This window comes from Anarrhichthys ocellatus, unplaced genomic scaffold (genome assembly GCF_004355925.1).
Source record: "Anarrhichthys ocellatus isolate YVR2014 unplaced genomic scaffold, GSC_Weel_1.0 scaffold76, whole genome shotgun sequence".
In the NCBI taxonomy this organism is placed as follows: domain Eukaryota; kingdom Metazoa; phylum Chordata; class Actinopteri; order Perciformes; family Anarhichadidae; genus Anarrhichthys; species Anarrhichthys ocellatus.
The window spans coordinates 277,069-294,977 of NW_022280106.1; the positions used below are offsets into that span (position 1 = coordinate 277,069).

The 17,909-nt window shown below is 41.9% G+C and overlaps 2 protein-coding genes across 5 annotated transcripts in view; both read right to left on the reverse strand.

Annotated features, from left to right (window-relative positions):
• The window catches only part of bsk146 (brain specific kinase 146), a 14,619-nt gene extending 13,409 nt beyond the window's left edge, over positions 1–1,210 (reverse strand). The window contains exon 1 of one of the 2 annotated variants that reach the window (XM_031873889.1): positions 868–1,210. The gene's annotated coding sequence lies outside the window, so the exon portion shown is untranslated. The remainder of the gene's footprint in view (positions 1–867) is intronic. The other variant, XM_031873884.1, reaches the window with a different exon arrangement.
• A 1,836-nt stretch (positions 1,211–3,046) lies between these two features.
• The window catches only part of LOC116397950 (protein NO VEIN), a 53,076-nt gene continuing 38,213 nt past the window's right edge, over positions 3,047–17,909 (reverse strand). For all 3 annotated transcript variants that reach the window (XM_031873873.1, XM_031873872.1, XM_031873871.1), the window contains exons 32-47: positions 17,678–17,859; positions 15,478–15,737; positions 15,127–15,364; positions 14,870–15,050; positions 13,905–14,031; positions 13,561–13,647; positions 11,542–11,727; positions 11,104–11,387; positions 10,757–10,905; positions 9,354–9,438; positions 8,350–8,464; positions 6,998–7,129; positions 6,676–6,903; positions 4,199–4,331; positions 3,926–4,079; positions 3,047–3,844 (exon numbers count right to left, since the gene is read on the reverse strand). In XM_031873873.1, coding sequence (XP_031729733.1) covers positions 3,431–3,844; positions 3,926–4,079; positions 4,199–4,331; positions 6,676–6,903; positions 6,998–7,129; positions 8,350–8,464; positions 9,354–9,438; positions 10,757–10,905; positions 11,104–11,387; positions 11,542–11,727; positions 13,561–13,647; positions 13,905–14,031; positions 14,870–15,050; positions 15,127–15,364; positions 15,478–15,737; positions 17,678–17,859 — 2,955 coding nt within the window. In that variant the 3' untranslated portion in view covers positions 3,047–3,430. The remainder of the gene's footprint in view (positions 3,845–3,925; positions 4,080–4,198; positions 4,332–6,675; positions 6,904–6,997; positions 7,130–8,349; positions 8,465–9,353; positions 9,439–10,756; positions 10,906–11,103; positions 11,388–11,541; positions 11,728–13,560; positions 13,648–13,904; positions 14,032–14,869; positions 15,051–15,126; positions 15,365–15,477; positions 15,738–17,677; positions 17,860–17,909) is intronic.

The window sequence follows — 17,909 nt, forward strand, 5'->3', positions numbered from 1 at the left end:
CACACACACACACACACACACACACACACACACACACACACACACACCCAGACATCCTCCCACAGTGGCTCAGAAAACATAAAGCAATAGAGGATTACCGTAAAAGAGGAATTAATTACAAGGTGGTTCACTCATACATTATGTGAGAATTTCATTAGTAGTATGTTTTCTGGGTGATTATAATGTAACTTACTGGTTGCAAACACTTTGTCTCAACCTTTAATTGTCATTAGGAAGGCACTGTGCTTTGGCCCAGCGAGCACTGACACCAGCATGTGGACAGAGGCAGTGAGGATGTAAACAATATGATTCTTTCTCCAGACATCCTCAGCTTCAGCGTTCTGTCGGGCTGCGTCATGTTGGTTCACTTCCCACCTACAGTCTGTCCTCAGACTGCACTGACTCTGAGAAAAATCACTGTCACTTAGTATAACTTCCTTTAGAGCTGAGTGACAGGCAAACAAACACAAAACGCACGCACGCACACAAGCTGCTGCAGATAACTGTCTTGTCCCCCAATACACAGGACGCATGTATAGGTGGGTGAGGCTGTGTTGTGATCAATAACATAAATGCCACTTTATAGGAATATTGTGAACAATCTCAATTACAGCGTTTTGTTGTTTGCTGGAGATCAATGGGAGAACACAACACCCACCATCAAGGACCACAGCATTGTGTTCACTGTATGCTGCTGCACATAATAGGCCTAATCCACCATGCACTAAATACAAGAACACACGGTGTTATATATCCCAGTTATTACAGTATCTGCTGTAGACTATCATTTTGTGAGTCAGATGCCGGTTAGTCAGGGTGCAGGTGAGCATAGATGAAGTGTCAATCCGGCTTTATTCCGCTACTCACCCTTCAATTGGTTTCCATATGGAGGCCGTGGAGTCCGCCCTGTCGACCGAGGCTGCTGGGTTATATACCTGGGCGAGATGATCTAAGCGCATACTAAGGCCAGGTGAGCCGGGAGAAACGCCTGATCTCGGTGTCCTGCGAGAAGCCTCTTTGCAGCCGTGTGACGGTGGATGTGGCGCCGATCATCCTGCAGACTCCTCGGGCTCTGCGTCCTATTGTCTCCGCATCGCTCTGTCCTCTAAGATGGGAGGACAGAGGAGGAGAAGGAAACAGCAAAGGAGAGGAGCGCCAGTAGTGAGCCCCCCCCTCCGCTCTGGCCAATCGCAGCGCTGCTCCGCCGGGAGCTGCCGCTGCTCGCTGTCTCCGTACAGACTATGCTGCATTCAGGGGTAGTCGGAAATATCAAAGCTATGCAGAGGTTGGCAGTTCACAGAGGTTGGTATGCTTCACTGTCAGGCCATATGACATTCTTTTCCTGCCATTATCAACCACAACTGTTCAACATTCAGTGATTGTGACTTGATTTCTGAAAACCAGATTTGAAATTCATAAATGTTTGCTCATAATGCTCCAAATTATAAAATCAGACTATGCATTTAAGGCTTAGGATCTGCAATTCCTTGTAACCATTTGTCTCTATGGCAAAGTAGGAAATTCATTCTGAATTGCTGAGTTGTGATGCTTACACAGTGAATTGGACAGTGAACTACAGAATATTGTTGGTAAACCTGAAGAAATGGGGATTTTTCATTATGTTATTATATGACATCCTCTTCGTACCCTTTTCCCCCCCAAAGAAATGAAGCCTGTTAAATGTTCAGGCTTCAAGAGTTGCCACTTGTATTCCCTATAAATAAGTAATGTGTTTGTGGAACTAATAGTCATGCAGATGACAGAGCATCGTATAGCTGAATGCAAATAAACAGATTTTTCTAATGCTAGGAATGAGCCAATAGACATAGTGGACATTGTTACAGCTTAGAGGAGGATAATAGGAGTTGTTGCCTATTATAAATACCTAAATAGAAGTTTTTACCTTGATGAGTCATTTTATTTTAAGCAACACGGAACAGTCATCTGCAAAATACATTTAAAGTGGGGAATTACTTCTCCGGCAGTTCAAGACAATTACAGAGTCCATTTGCACTCTAATCCTATAAACCTCATTTTAGAATCATGATCTATTTTGTCTGTCATCTGATTTTATTATGTTTTGTCTGCAGCTTTGTATGCAGCGGTCTTGGCCAGGACTCCCTTGCAAAAGGAGCTTCCAACCTCAATGAGACAACAAATTTGATAAAAATAAATACAAATGTGTTAATATTCCAACTCAACTCAAAGGTTTTGTTTTGTTGTTGTTCCAATCCAAAATCATATCTACGGCTGAAAAGCTCTGAAGATGGAGTTTACAAGCTGTACATGAATGCCTCATAAATCCAGAAGAGGCTCCTATGCAATGCAAAAATAGTCCCACATCTAATACAGATGTGTTTTTTGTGTAAAAACCTAAACCTATTACCCGTTAAGAAAAAGCAGCCCTCTGGTTACCAAGAGGTTGCCTCACAGGATGAACATAGGGAGGTGCTGTCCTCAGAGGCAGTTTCTGATCCCTCCACCAACACTCATCACATGAGTAAGAAGCCATCAAACAGCACATCCATAGACTGTGGCTCTAATAGTGTTTCAGGGACCACCAGGGGCCAGACAAATAAGAAGTATCATTTTTTTTCCCACACAGTATGACGGAAAAAAAGATGATGCTGGATTGCTTTCTCTGCATTGTTAAAGTTCCACATATTGCCTTTTTACCTTATTTCAGATTTGGGAGCTTTCTGCGGTTCAGTGTAGAACTGGGTACAATGTCAGATGGCCTTTTCTTGCAAGAGTAATAATTGTATCAGGAAGAGCCTTGTAAGTGGTTCAAGATTCGTTGCTCTGTGTGAGCATCCAATAGATGTGTGTGTATGTCTTCACTGTGACAGAGTAGTTACCAGGAATGATGGGAGCCTGTGAGGGACCTGTCCAGTCAGCTCCGCTTCCACTTGATTTAACTTAAGCTATAATCACTTCATCCGTCAGTGAAGTTAAGGTGACAGAATCCCTCATTACTAATGATGTACTCGAACCGTCTGCAAGATTATTTAAGAAATAAAAACAGGACGTGTGTCACAACCATGAGTCAAATTCATTCAACTTACAGAAGGGTTTTATTCAGAAGGAATGCTAGAGTAAAGGTGAGGTAGGGGAATTATAAAAGGTTAAGAAATATTCAGTATGTCCACTGACCACTTTAAAATTGTACACATACTAGAAAACACACACCTACGTGTGGCAATAAAAATATTCTGAACAGATAAATTAAAAAGGAATGTCATTTTTTTCTGATTAGCAAGAACAATAAATGGGGAGGGGTGACGGGAGATACACTCAGTAGTACATTTAAAACAACTTAAATCAGTGCAGTTAAAATAAACTTATATATGAAACACTTTTAGTGTTTCATACTAACTCATTGTGGTGTGAGTTAGTATAGTGCAAATATCTCCACAAACGTATAAGGGACTTATACAAACAGATAAAGTGCCAGGTCTTTGGTGTGGAGATGCTGCGCCAGGTTCTGAATGCGACACAGGCGGACGTTGTGGGCGTCTCCAGCGCTGTACACTCTGAATATGTGATAGCGCTCCTTCTCTTTCAGTGCAAAGTCCAGCTCGTTGGCAGAGAGGTGGATGAATGACTTCTCCTTCTTTATTGTTGACTTCACTTCCACGTACACTACCACCGGCCCTCCTGCAGGTCCAAAAGTGAGCTTAAAATCGTAGGGCTGGCCGCTCTCTCCGCTCTGATTGCACCACAGGATGTGTGCGGGTCGTCCGAGGTCGCCACTGTCTCTCCAGTGGCACAGGAAGGAATTGACCAGCTGCTCCCCCCACTCACCAATCACTGCCACGTCCATCGGGTCGTCAGATAACACCACCTACACAAGCATAGTACAATTTAGCAAATTTTGGCAAAGATCAACCCCTGAGAAAACATCCCATGTTTTCTATGTACTGACTGTGGTGGGTCTCTGGCAGGTGAGCTCCATGTCTTCCAGTGTGGCCAGTGGAGGCTGCACTTTGTTCCAGGGAGGAAAGTCCAGGTTGAGAGGAGGACGCTGGGTCTCTGCACCCCCCTGAAACATACTGGAAAGCACCACGGCCTCAGGGACGCTGATGACAAAAGAGAGGAAAAGGTAGATGAATTGGGGATTATGTATTGAGGAGCAGTAAAAGTCAACATTAGTTTTCTAAATCTTTCAGATTTTTGTGGATGAGGAGAAAAAGCCTACAGGCTGTTTGGAGCGGATTGTGTCTCCGCAGTCTGTGCAGATGGAAGACTCTGTGTTGGCCTGGGAGCTGTGAGGCTTTCCTCTCCATTCGGAGCTCTGTCACACTTGGTGCTCTCACTCTGTTGTCTGCGCTCTGTCAGAGACAAGACCAAAAGGAAAAATTTAACACGGGATGTTCTGAATATTACAAAATTAAGCCAAAATGTGCAGATTTCTTGTGTGATCATGGCCATCACCGTGTGGATCCATCACTCTCTGGATCCATCACACTGTGGATCCATCACACTGTGGATCCATCACTGTGTGGCTCCATCACACTGTGGATCCATCACTCTCTAGATCAATAACTGTGTGGATCCATAACTGTGTGGATCCATCACACTGTGGATCCATCACTCTCTAGATCAATAACTGTGTGGATCCATAACTGTGTGGATCCATCACTCTCTTGATCGATCACTGTGTGGCTCCATCACACTGTGGATCCATCACTCTCTAGATTGATCACACTGTGGATCCATCACTGTGTGGATCCATCACTCTCTAGATCCATCACACTGTGGATCCATCACTCTCTAGATCCATCACACTGTGGATCCATAACTGTGTGGATCCATCACACTGTGGATCCATCACTGTGTGGATCCATCACTGTGTGGATCTATCACTCTGTGGATTCATCACTGTGTGGATCCATCACTCTGTGGATCTATCACTCTGTGGATCCATCACTGTGTGGATCCATCACTGTGTGGATCCATCACTCTCTAGATCCATCACACTGTGGATCCATAACTGTGTGGATCCATCACACTGTGGATTCATCACTGTGTGGATCCATCACTGTGTGGATCCATGACTGTGTGGATCTATCACTGTGTGGATCTATCACTCTGTGGATCTATCACTGTGTGGATCCATCACTCTCTAGATCCATCACACTGTGGATTCATCACTGTGTGGATCCATCACACTGTGGATCCATAACTGTGTGGATCCATCACACTGTGGATTCATCACTGTGTGGATCCATCACTCTGTGGATCTATAACTGTGTGGATCCATCACTGTGTGGATCCATCACTGTGTGGATCAGGGGTCTTCAACGTTTTTCAGGCCAAGGACCCCCAAACTGATAGAGAGATGGAGCAGGGACCCCCGACTATATACAGTATATTGTATAAAATTGTGTTTTATATTAAATGGGCCTAGTACCGTGTATAAACATACATCTTTATTGTGCATTCAATACGAAGCTATTCAAATAATACACAGGTTCATATATTCATGTTTTTATTTTAAACATGTGCAAGCCACAGTGAGTAGGGTGGCCGTGCCACTGCCATTTATAAACATACCTTGTCAGCTGATACCAATGCTAATATCAACATTGTCTGTCAATTGCATGATAATCATGCATACAAGATATTCAAACTGATGTTTTCATTTTAAACATAAATGTGGAAACGAAAAATGAGTGATGGCCTATTAGTGCCACTGCCATGCATAAACATACCTGTTATCATGCATACAATGCTGAACTATTAAAATAATGGACACATTCATGTTTAGAGAAAAAAAAAATAATTAAATTTTTTTTTTTTAATTGTCTAATCAACCAAAAATTTTCGCGGACCCCCTGCAGTACCTCCACGGACCCCCTAGGGGCCGCGGACCCCCTGTTGAAGACCCCTGCTCTAGTTCCATCACACTGTGGATCCATAACTGTGTGGATCGATCACTCTGTGGATTGATCACTCTGTGGATCTATCACTGTGTGGATCCTTCACTGTGTGGATCCGTCACTCTGTGGATCTGTCATTAAGGCATAACTGTCCAAAAAGCAACATACTTTTTAAAACTAGATAGCTATCTTCCACATGTCTTCATTGGCCTGGCAGTTTCTTAAAAGCCTTGAATCAGCACTGAGAACAACTGCAGCTGAAGTAAAGTGAAAATATATGGAGCAGTGTTGTGATATACTACAGTGGTCTGTTATGAGCGAGTACTGAGCTTATTATCAAAAGGATCCGATTGGCTGCAGAGTTTTATAGATCGTGGACGACAACAACATCTGATTTGACAAAAGCCCATCACTCTCCCAGGTTTTTTCTTTTACACTATCACAAACAAGACTGAATAGTAGGAGGGGAGACATAGTTTGTGTGTTTACATGCCAAATAATGTTGTTTTTTAACGGATCTACCCGATTCACGTGTTTCATGTTTTCAAGTCAGACACTGCGGAAATCTGGATTAGTCCAGAAAAATCACACCCCTGATCCCTACAAGTGCCCTCTTAAAAAAGACAGTGATTTGATCCATTCTAAATACAACTAGAATTGATAAACATATTGATTAGTGCAGCTTTAAATTCAATATTATGCTTGCAACAATTACAACTACAGGATTTCCTAAGTATCTGGATACCAGTATGAAGAATGGCAGTAGGAGACAGAGGTTTGCTGAATGTGTCACCTGAAAGTGGTGGTGTGTTGGCGGTCACAGCAGCAGGGTGAGACTGGTCTGCAGGTCTCCTGCTGCTCCCGGGTGGCTGGTTTTCCTCGTAGCTGCTGCTGTGACTCTTGGGGATGGCATGGCTGCTTCCTCTGGGGACAGCATCATTTTCTGGGTCTCTGTCTTTAGGCCCAGCTGGAGGTGGCCACAGCTTCATTACGGCTTCTACCACACTGCTACCTGCCTGACCTGTTGACCAACATAGAAGTTGTGGGGAATGAGAAATGTAGTTTTCCACAGTGAAGCGTTACCATGCAGAAACAACCATATCCTTCTCACTGACCAGTGCGACCGGGTCCTGTATTCATTATAGATGCTCGAGGAGGCCAGCAAACAAGCGTCTGCTCCCCATCTTCTTGTGCAGGGCGAGACGGCTCCTCTGGGGAGCTGATGGAGGAGTAACTCCTTGATAGCCCTGAAGTTCAACATTTTCAGGGAATTAAAACCAAAGAAGAAGAAGAAAAGATTGGATCAAAGTTGTAAAGCACCAATCATAACTGCGCCTCATTCAGCGCAGTTATGCCATAAAAACAGATTTGTAATGAAAATGTCTTTTGATCATATCCCTGTATGTGTTTGTGTGAGTGCGCTCTCTGCTGCAGTGAGGGATCTGCTCTTTAAGCCCCAGCAACAGCTGCTCTTTTATGTTTCCACACACAACAGTGAACAAACCTGAATTAGCATATGTAAGACATACACCAGTTATCTATGTCTTTATATATAATATATCTATATTTGGTAAAAAATAAACTGTGTGTGTGTGTGTGTGTGTGTGTGTGCAGGGACTGAGAGGAAAAACACTTGGTATGAAATGATAATGGAAATCGAGGCAAGAGTCACAGAGAGAATTGGAGAAAGTATAGATGTGAGAAGTCACAAACACAGACGCAGAGAAAGCAGCGCTTTAACATGAGAGAGGTGCATACTCATGTTCTGCATCAAACTGTGACTATGTATTATCCAGTCTATTTTCCAAACATTGAGGACACTTTAACAATGTTAATGAGGATGGTGCAGCTCCACCAAAACAATAATCAATGTATTAATCAAACACGTGATTTAAGCACTTTTATTTTAAGCACTCCGCTATATAAAATAGTCCCCACTACATGCACCATTTTCTCCTGCTTGAGTAATGTTTGCTAAAAGCTACAGTGCCTAGCTTCTTGAGGAAATGACTGATCCTTTAAAAAAAATATTACTAAACTTTTGAGACGTATGAGAAGTATGTCTTCAGGAGAAACAAACCGATGGGGTAGAGAAGTGGGAAAGTATAGACTAACAATTTTTTAATTTTTTATTTAATTTGTTAATAATGGAAGAAAAGAATAACACCCGCCTTGGGCAAGGGTTTTCAGAGACACTATGTAACTATTGCAAGTGGCAATTACAGGATGATCAGTGAATTACGGTACAAGAACAGTTTCCTTCATGTTCTTTCATTCTCTGGACTCAGTTCCATTAATCAGAATCAGAATCAGCTTTATTGGCATAGGCATGAGATGAAAGTTTGAAATGAGACTACGAGAAGGAAACATGTTTCCTTATGAGGCACAATGTTAGCTTTTTCTTTTGTAAGATGCTTTAGGTGCACTGATGGCTAATGTGCTAACTTTGTGTATAGGCCATCTTTACCTCTCTCCAGGTTCATCTCTGGTTTGGGAGGCTCTGGGACCTCCCACAGCTCCTCCTCACTGGGCAGCTCTCTGATGTCCTCCTTGCCTAAGAATCTCTTCAGAGACCCTTGGTCCTGCAGACACAGAGTTATAACTGTGGTGACATTATGCAGCAAAGAAAAAGATCTGTTTATTATATTAAAGACTTTCTAATGCTTTCCAAACTCCCATTTAGATAGTGAATTGAAGTACTCCAGAACTGAGGATTGACATGCAGTCAGGATTAACAAAAATAACTACTGAATGCATGAAGACCAGAGCTGAGTAGATTTGCGGTTTCTCCTTTCAGATTCTGTTGCCAACAGAGGAAGTGGCAGATGTTCCCAACCTTGTTTCTTCAGAGAGTCTCATCTTGTTTAAATGGTAATGACCTAATTAATATGTACTTGATCAATTCCCTGGAATAATATAAAAGTTAAAGTAATAAGCGGGCATAATAAGTTGAGAGGCAGATCACACAATTTCTCCTAAGCCTCTCATATCTGCATCTGGCTGAGTGTATTAAACGCTTCAGAATCACATCACTAAAACCCTTTAATCAAACAGATAAGAAATCCCATTTATTTACTTTGGCAAATCCTGACATAGAACTTAATCAAACTGTCTTATTTAGATTTCAATATTGATTATATAATGCAGCCTAGTTCTGCTGCATGTCTCAAAGATAAGATATTCAACAGAGAGGATATCAAAGTTGAAGCTTGATGTGAGCTTTGCAGAGTCTCTGTTCGGGCTGCTGTACTGCTCTACAGAGATGAGAGCAAGTTGCCATTTAATGTAAACGTGACTCCCTCCAGGGAAAATGCCTATTAGTTCTAGCTACGGTCAGCTCTGTGGTGGTAGCAGTCAGTGTGTATGTGTGACTGAAAAGACAGAGAGAGTCACGGGATGAAAGACAGAGAGCGAGCAAAGACCAGGATCACTGGATGTGGATCAATGTTTGAAGGATCAGATACCACTTACGTTGAGAGAGGTTATGAGGCCGCTCAGGAAATGCATCAGCTCTTTTCTGTGGCTGCTCTCTGTGCAGAAGAGTTTCACCAGCTCCCTGAAACACACACATACACACAAGATTACAAGTTATAACAAGATAAGTTATGTACATACAGATAATGCACACACTATATAGCAGTAAGCATCAAATGGATTTGATCACAGGTCCTTTGCTCATGATTTATGATGTTTGATTTCTCGTTGATAGGACCATATGAGTTATAAGAACAGGTACCATTTAAAAGGTTCTATACAACTTTCTGAATATTAATAGAGCAGCTAACAACTACCGTCTATGTAAAGAGTAGTAGAGTAATGTCTACCTGAGCAGAGAGTGAAGTCTCTCTCCAGATACCCTCCTTGATTTGTTGCCATAGCGGAGCCGGGCGGGCCGCGCATGCTTTCAGTGCATGTTAGTGCATGTGAGTGTGCCCCACTGATTAGCTAACAACCGCCACTCTGCACTGCTCTGACACCGTCTAGACTGACAGCGTCGTCACAGAAACGTAGCACCCACCCTCTGGTTCCCTCAGGTAAACACTGTTAGTGCTGTTAGCACTGTTGCTGTGTTCTACACTGTTAGTGCTGTTAGCATTGTTGCTGTGTTTTACACTGTTAATGCTGTTAGCACTGTTGCTGTGTTCTACACTGTTAGTGCTGTTAGCACTGTTGCTGTGTTTTACACTGTTAGTGCTGATAGCACTGTTGCTGTGTTTTACACTGTTAGTGCTGTTAGCATTGTTGCTGTGTTTTACACTGTTAGTGCTGTTAGCATTGTTGCTGTGTTTTACACTGTTAGTGCTGTTAGCACTGTTGCTGTGTTCTACACTGTTAGTGCTGATAACATTTTAGCAATGTTAGCTGCAAGCCACCAGCTCAGAAGTTGCCATTGAGAGTCGACGAGAGGCAATAGATATGCTTTGAATTTTGTAATGAGCACCTGACACTCTGTGTACTAGCCAGTTTTTGATACTCAACTGAACTGCAACTGAACACAAACACACACTATCCTCTACCAATAAAAAATCCCGTTACCCACTAGTTAGTCCTAAAGATAAGAACTGAAGATGTATTAAAAAACCTGCCGTTGGTTTCCTATTATTAAACTTACAACACAACAACTGTCCCACTTTGGAATTAAAACAAGTTTTAATCTGTCACACAGTGAATATTATATTAGATATTACCAAAAACTTCATACTGACTTTGGCCAGTCTGTGTGGTGTGAATATGTTAAAGCATTGTGAGAAAAGGCTCATGTTTGCCGTCATTATTTACTGATTTAATGGAGGTTAAACAAATAGGAAGATGATGATTTTGGAGGAAATAAAGGACGAAAGTGAGTGTTGGCACTCAATCCATCATATACAAACCTGCAGATGTCCAGCTTGGCTGAGAGGTGATCTTTCTGAATGTAGAGCTCCTTCTCATCCTTCAGCAGACAGATAACATCCTGCACCTCCACCAATGCATCCTCACTATCAGCAAGGTCCAGCTGGTAGCGAATGTACAGCTTACCCACCTGTAAACAGGTATGTAGAAGGGAGAATGTTGAAAATGGCTCAGTATAAATATTTCCTTTAGATGGGTGTGATTAAGGTAAGAGATTCTCCCTCAACGAGGCTTCAGTCTAATCAGTATGCTTTTAGTAAAACAACCAAATAATGGACTTCCTCCAGGTTTTAAACTGCTCTCAACCAACTAGATGTGATCTTCTGACCTGTCCGAAGTGAAGTCGCTTAATTTTCTCTCCAATGTTGTTGTCAATCAGCTCTGTATAGACTTCAGCCAGCTCGTCGTGGTGGTACAGGAACCTCTGGATGTAGGGTATCACAGAGTGCACCATGGCCTGCATGGACAGACAGGGTCTCAGGCTCTCAGTCAGAGGCTCAGTCTTGACACACTGGGACAGAGGGCGGATCCCGCAGATCTCCAGAAACAAAGATCGGTCCATCTCGTTGAAGGCAAGTACAGTGTTGGATCGTTCTCCCGGCACGGTCTGACCTGCAGGCAATTATACAACGATAGTCAGAATCTCCATTTCAACTTGGGTTCTATTTGTGTAGTTTGGGGCATAATTCTCATTGTGTACTGTGAAGAGTAATCTCTAACAAATCTAACATTGACAACATATTTAAATACAGTAGCAGCAGCGTACCAAAGTTCCCAGTCTTGCTCCTGGGAGCAGTCTTCTTCTCTGCTGGTGGCAGGTTGAGCAGACAGATCTGCTTGTGAGGTTTAAAGATCTTTTCCACCTCTTTGTTGTCAGCAATCATGGGTTTGTGTGCCAGAGTCACCCAGCTGTTATCCTTGGTGGGGAAGACTCTCTTATCAGACACCATACCTGAACACGAGGCAAAAAGGACAGCCAGGGTCAGTGAAGGCCCTTAATCTACTGATGCTTGATCATAGAGAGTGACCTGTCTAGTTTTCCTGTTAACAAAGTTATCTTTTTATTCACGTTTATTACCAAACCACACTGTGGCTGTCCTTGTCACTGACCAACACTGTATGTATTTCCTAATGACATTTAGTTTTCCAATGTTTGAAATATCTTAAATCCTGCTTTGTAAAAACATTGTATTGCACATGTTGCTCCATAGCCTTACTACTGGTCAGAAACGCTACAGGGTGCCATTAAGAGGCAGACCATTAAAGGACAGATTCTTCCCTATTCTAAAGCTGTTCCCCTTAAAACATAATCACCTTTCTCACCACCCAATAATAATTATGTACAGATCAAATCGATCATTTATCTAAATCAAATTCACAAAGCCACCCAAAAGCTCTGTTGTTGTAAAAGAAGAAAGAAACAGAAATGTCAAAGATTTGTTAAAGGTGATTTAGAGCTCAATCTAAATCAGTGCTTCCATTACATGGTTGTTCACCAGTAAGGTGCTGACTTGTTGGTCTCAGCTCTTTATAACCAAATTGATGGGGTCATCATCAAAGATGTTTAGGTTTTGCTTTTATGTTGAAAAAGGAATATCAACTTTTTAAATTGGTGTTGGGATTGGCATAACAAAAAGTACAATATCGGTCAGTTTGTGCTGCAAAGTTTTACGCTGTGACCTACAGCTCCTGCCCAATTGTTTTAGCTAAAGGGCACCATTAAAAGTATACCAACTTAGATGTTTGCAGTTTTTGTTTTGCAATGTACCCATTGATGTTAAGTAAAAAGGAGCATCTTTTTATGATTTCTTAACAGATATATGGACTTTTAATCGTACATTGGAGACAATGACATATTGGAAAGGGTAAAAAACATGTGTATCATGTCTGTGTGTTAAGATTTGATGCATTATGATGCAGTGGCAATCAGGTGCTTAGTGATTTAAAGTGCAATATCCTCCAGTCAACGACCATGTTGGTAAGTAGGACAAATCAGCAGCCAAACTACAATAACTTCCCTTTGTTTTCACAACACTTGCATGCACCTGTCCCTTTCACCTCACGCAGTATCTCTGCCTCACGTCTCCCCTCTGTGTCCCCACTTTTAACTTTCCTGTGCACATTTTATGCCAGGGCAGAGGGCATTACCTAGCACCGTTACCATGATGTACATCTCACTGTTTTCTTTGCAAAGGAGGATCTCGTTGTTAAAACTACATTTTTTCCCCTATTGGTAGAAACTGGTCAGCCGTTAGAAGTCACTTAAAAACTTATGTTTGCTGCTTAGCGGCAGACCTCTTGAGGACTTTCATCGGTGAGATCTCCTACATTTTCAGAGGTTTCCTGAAGTAACTGTTCCATAAACAGCATAATATAACGCTTTTCTAGTCTTAGCAACCACTCAAAGCACTTAACAACACAAGCCAGCATTCACACATTCACACACACACGCATCAGTGAATGCCTCTGGCATACACTGATGCCAGAGGCTGCCATACAAGGTGCCACCTGCTTATCAGGAGGAATTAACATTAGTACTGTAGTTCACTGTGCTGCTGCCACACCTACGAGCACTTACACTGCAGACAGTGCAGTAAGCTATTGCACTGCTATCAGTCTCTGGTGTAAAGTAATTCCAGACTGCAGCAACAAATCCCAATCATGTGCTGCACTGACAGGTGTTGATGATGCTTGTTTATTGCAAATACTTTGCAGTAAATAGTCAGGCCAATAGGAAGTTGAACAGACACAAAGATTGAAGAGGTAATGTATATGCATTACTTACCCTTCAAGGTGGAACAGTAGCTGGAATTGAGCTTGGCGTGAGGGATGTTTTCCTGGTCACCAGATACTTTAGTTTTACACTTTTGAGCTGTTGAAAACAGAAATGTATGCTGTAATATGCAATAGAATAGCATCGCATAGAATAACATAACATAGCATAGCATAGCACCTCAAGTCAGAGGGAAGATGTAACAAATCAAGCTTGTCAAGAAGGAAACATGACAGTTGTTGAGCAGAGAGTTAATGAGGTGCAAACAGATGGGACATCCAGAACACGGAAATGTGTGCGTCACTGAATGCGAGACACTCGATGAAGCTAAAGACTGTAAAGCTAAATGTCCTTACCGAGTACGGCATAGAGCACCGACACATCCTGTAGCACTTCAGCAGTTGGTAAGGGAGATGATGAACAGATCACTTCCAACAAGCCGACATACTGCTTCATATTGGGTCTGAGATCCACATTCAGCAGCTACACACAAGATATGTAATCACAGATGCATTCATAGTTTACATTAGTTATGGTGTAGTCTATGGTGTCAGTTAAGTACAACAGCATAAGAGCTTTCATAGTAAGACTAATAACAGGTGACAGACAAGATACTATGTCCTCAACACTACATTATTAGAAGTAACCAAGGAGCACATCCATAACTAACTACACTAGTTTGTGGGGTTAAACGAATGAATATCTAGTCATTTGTAATAACTGCCGAGGTTGTCTGTGATCTTAATCTACCATGTCCGGAATTTGTCAAGTAAACATTTTACCGCAAATAATTTGACAGCATTCTGGGTTCAGATTTATGCAATTCAAATGTGATTCAATTGATTTGTATAGCTCAATATCACAAATTTGCCTCAGAGGGCTTTACAATCGGTACAACATACAACATCTTCTGTCCCAGGACCCTTTTTCAGGAGGCGTATGTTGCTACACAACATGCAGATGGAGGTTTCTGAATGACCCCCATTGATACAGATGTGTGCGGGACAGCAGGCAGCTTTTTCACTGCAGTGAAAATGTTGTTTTTCAACAAATTTGGATTAAAGTGGAATATTTTGTTAGATAAAAACATGTTGTGAATTTTGGAAATTATTACATAAGAGAGAGAGAGACAGAGAGAGAGAGAAAGAGAGAAAGAGACAGAGAGAGAAAGAGTGCCTATACAATGTAATTATATCTATAATATTAAATATTATATAGTTTAACATTTCAAATATGTTTCTCTGCGTAACAGGCTATGAAACAACATGTCAAGAAACTTTCTACGTGTAGGGAAATAACAGTATATTATCATATAGTTTACTCTGGTGAAGAAGGCTTTCATGCCATCCAGCGGGTTGTAGAAGGGAAACAGAACTATGGGCTGCTGGACAGGGCTGTCTGGTGCCTGAGTCAGCTGTCTGTAGCGTTGGAACACTGCCATCGGGTCACTCCAGCACACCTCCTTCAGGTGGTAGAATCGTCCTGAACACCACTCATCTCGCCTGGGGTAAAAAATTGATTTGTGAAAAAATGTAGACATTAACCAGAAAAGGTATGCTGATACAGCTGAGGACCTACCTGTTGTACTCTATGAATACAGCAGGGGTATGATGGAACAGCTCCCTCAGACTGCTCTGGGGACAGTTCATATCAAGATAGGTGTAGACGTTGTGGATGTGCTCAACTGTGGAAGTGAAATTGGCCCCCTCTAACTCATCCTCGGGTAGTCTCTGCTCCTGGTCATCTGCTTGTGGTTTGACACACCACTCCTTCAGGTAGTCTATCAGAGCATTCACTGAGATACTTTCTCTCATTCCTAAAAGAGGAAAAAGGCAGTGACTCACAGGTTGTCTGTTTTAGGGTCATTAAAGGATAACAAAACACGAGCTGTGGACACCAGAGATCTACACCATAGCATACACATTTTACCTAGAGCTTTGCTAAACTCGCTGGGGTCTATGTCCACATAACAGACATGAGTCCCCAGGAGGCTGGTGACCTCAGGTGAGGTCAGGTAGACCGAGTTTGGACGGAGGTACTTTCTCTCTCGCTGTTTTCCTTCCAGTGGGCGATAGACCGGCACCCATTCAAGACAACTCAAGAAGTGGCTGAAGGAGGACTTGGTGCTTTTGATTGGTTGTCCATCACTGTCAATCACCTGAGCTGTGAGGTACTGAGAGTAGCGGTGTCTGGAAGAATGGGAAAGGTGATAATAAATAATGTTTGGATTAGGTCAACTTTCAAAGGCCTCTGAGCAAACAATAATAATGTTATGTGGTTGACAGGATACATGTAATATATGATCATGTAACTTCACTATGACTACAATGCATGGATTACATCCTCTTCAGTTGTAGTTCAGTGATCTTGGTGCTCAACAAAATAGCAGAACTATGTGACCTGAATTCTTCTGCACAATATACAGCCCTCAGCAGCACTGCACATGCTTAATGCTCAGAGTTAAATGCACTGAGAAATTCTCATCTACGCTCTGAAGAGAAATCTACCTGTGTCAAACTGACCAGTGTAACATAGTGTAATATATAATATAATAATATAGTGTAATATATACTCCACATGTGGAGTAAATCTTGTGTTTAAAGAAAACACAAGATTTTGTTTTTGCCCTATGATTAACAGGCAACCTGGTGCAGTGTTTCTTGACTTCAGTCTACTGTATTACCCTGTAAGTAAGAGTAGGTATACAAATGATGGATGTATAGATTTTATTTGTTACAATGCAAGATCATAGAAATTTCAGAAAGGTTTCTAAGTTATAGTGTTGTTACAGATTATTTCTCTCCTTACAGAGCCCTACATATGTTACTTTAAGTCATTGCTTTTCTTCCAAAACGAAAAAAAAACACATGTTGAGGGATATTTACGAATGATTGATTTTTCCTACAGTCACAAACTGGGTCACACCAAAGTCTCTGTTCAGCACCACAATGGAGAAGCCTCTTATTTTTCCACAAAGTTTTACCTTCCTGCTTCCTGCCTTAATCTAGTCAAAAGGTTTTTAGCAAAAACATAATTTTGTATTGCTGATGACATTATCATTGATCTATATTTCCTCACTTTCAACCTTTCTATTGCAGAATAAATGCACTCTTGCGTTCTAAAAGTGTCTTTACTTTACAATAATATTTCAAGTTTAGCAGTAGAGCTAATTGTTTTGCGCTCCATTGCTTTCCAGACGTGCATCAAATCGCCAATGGTTTCTATTCCTTTTAATATATGAAAATCTTGCTTGAGATAATAATCCATAATGTGAAAATGATGGCTATTTCTTTGTTATTCTCTTATGTGATTGCGGCATGGTGAGACAGATGAAACTGTCAACTGATTTGAATCATATGCCAGTACGGTGCATTTGGGGCACCACTATACTGTAGAACACTGTGGCTGATCAGGATTGCATTCATAAACTAATAATATAATGTGGATATCTGTAGTAGAAAACTTGATGGCATGCTTTGGAAAATGGTTTGCATTTGTGTTAAGTAGAATTAATAAATTATGCAAACGCAACAGTGTGATGCGATGAGTATTCATCCAACTGTGATATAACAGAGTGGCTGGTGGGAAGGGTCCCACACAACCTTATTCAACCTTTAACTTCTATACTGCTCTGGTAGTGTTCACTGTGTGAGTTTGTGAGCTCTGCTGACCTCCTTACCTGGACAACTGTCTTCTACCCACACACATCTACAACACAAAACTCAGCACACGGGGCAGAGCTACGGACAACTAAACTCAGATATATTAATGCCCAGACTGATCTCTCTGTGGACGTCAAACCCAAACAAACCTCTCATGTTTCACTGCTTTTCTCTCAGGCAGAAAATAACATTTAATCGTCACACAATGTCCCCCACTTGACCTCAGTAATCACTTACTGGCCACAGTAGAAATGATAGGGATTACTAGCTGACCATGACTATCCCCAAATCCATTAACCCAGCCATTATCTCTGCCATAAGGTCTTCCTAACATAACAGGATGTTAGGAAGCAGGTGAATGCACCTGCTTCTCAAATAGGACAATCTTCACTCGACAGAACATGACATGGGAGCAGAGATATGTAAGTGAGGGTGTGTCCGTCTGTGTGTGTGTGTGTGTGTGTTACCCTGTATCCCAGTTTGTTGTCAGAAGCTCCAGCAAAGCCGTCCTCTGCTGAAGGAGGAGGTGTCCAGGAAGCTGGGCTGTGGCCAGGGCATGGAACTCCTCACAGGGGTAGTCATCTAGCACAAAGCCCCCTCCAGGATTTTGGTTCCACATTGCAGTTTCCACTGACCAGGGACTGGAGGCCTGGGGGAGAAGAAGGACGAGAGTCGATTTGGTTAATTTGCAATTAATAT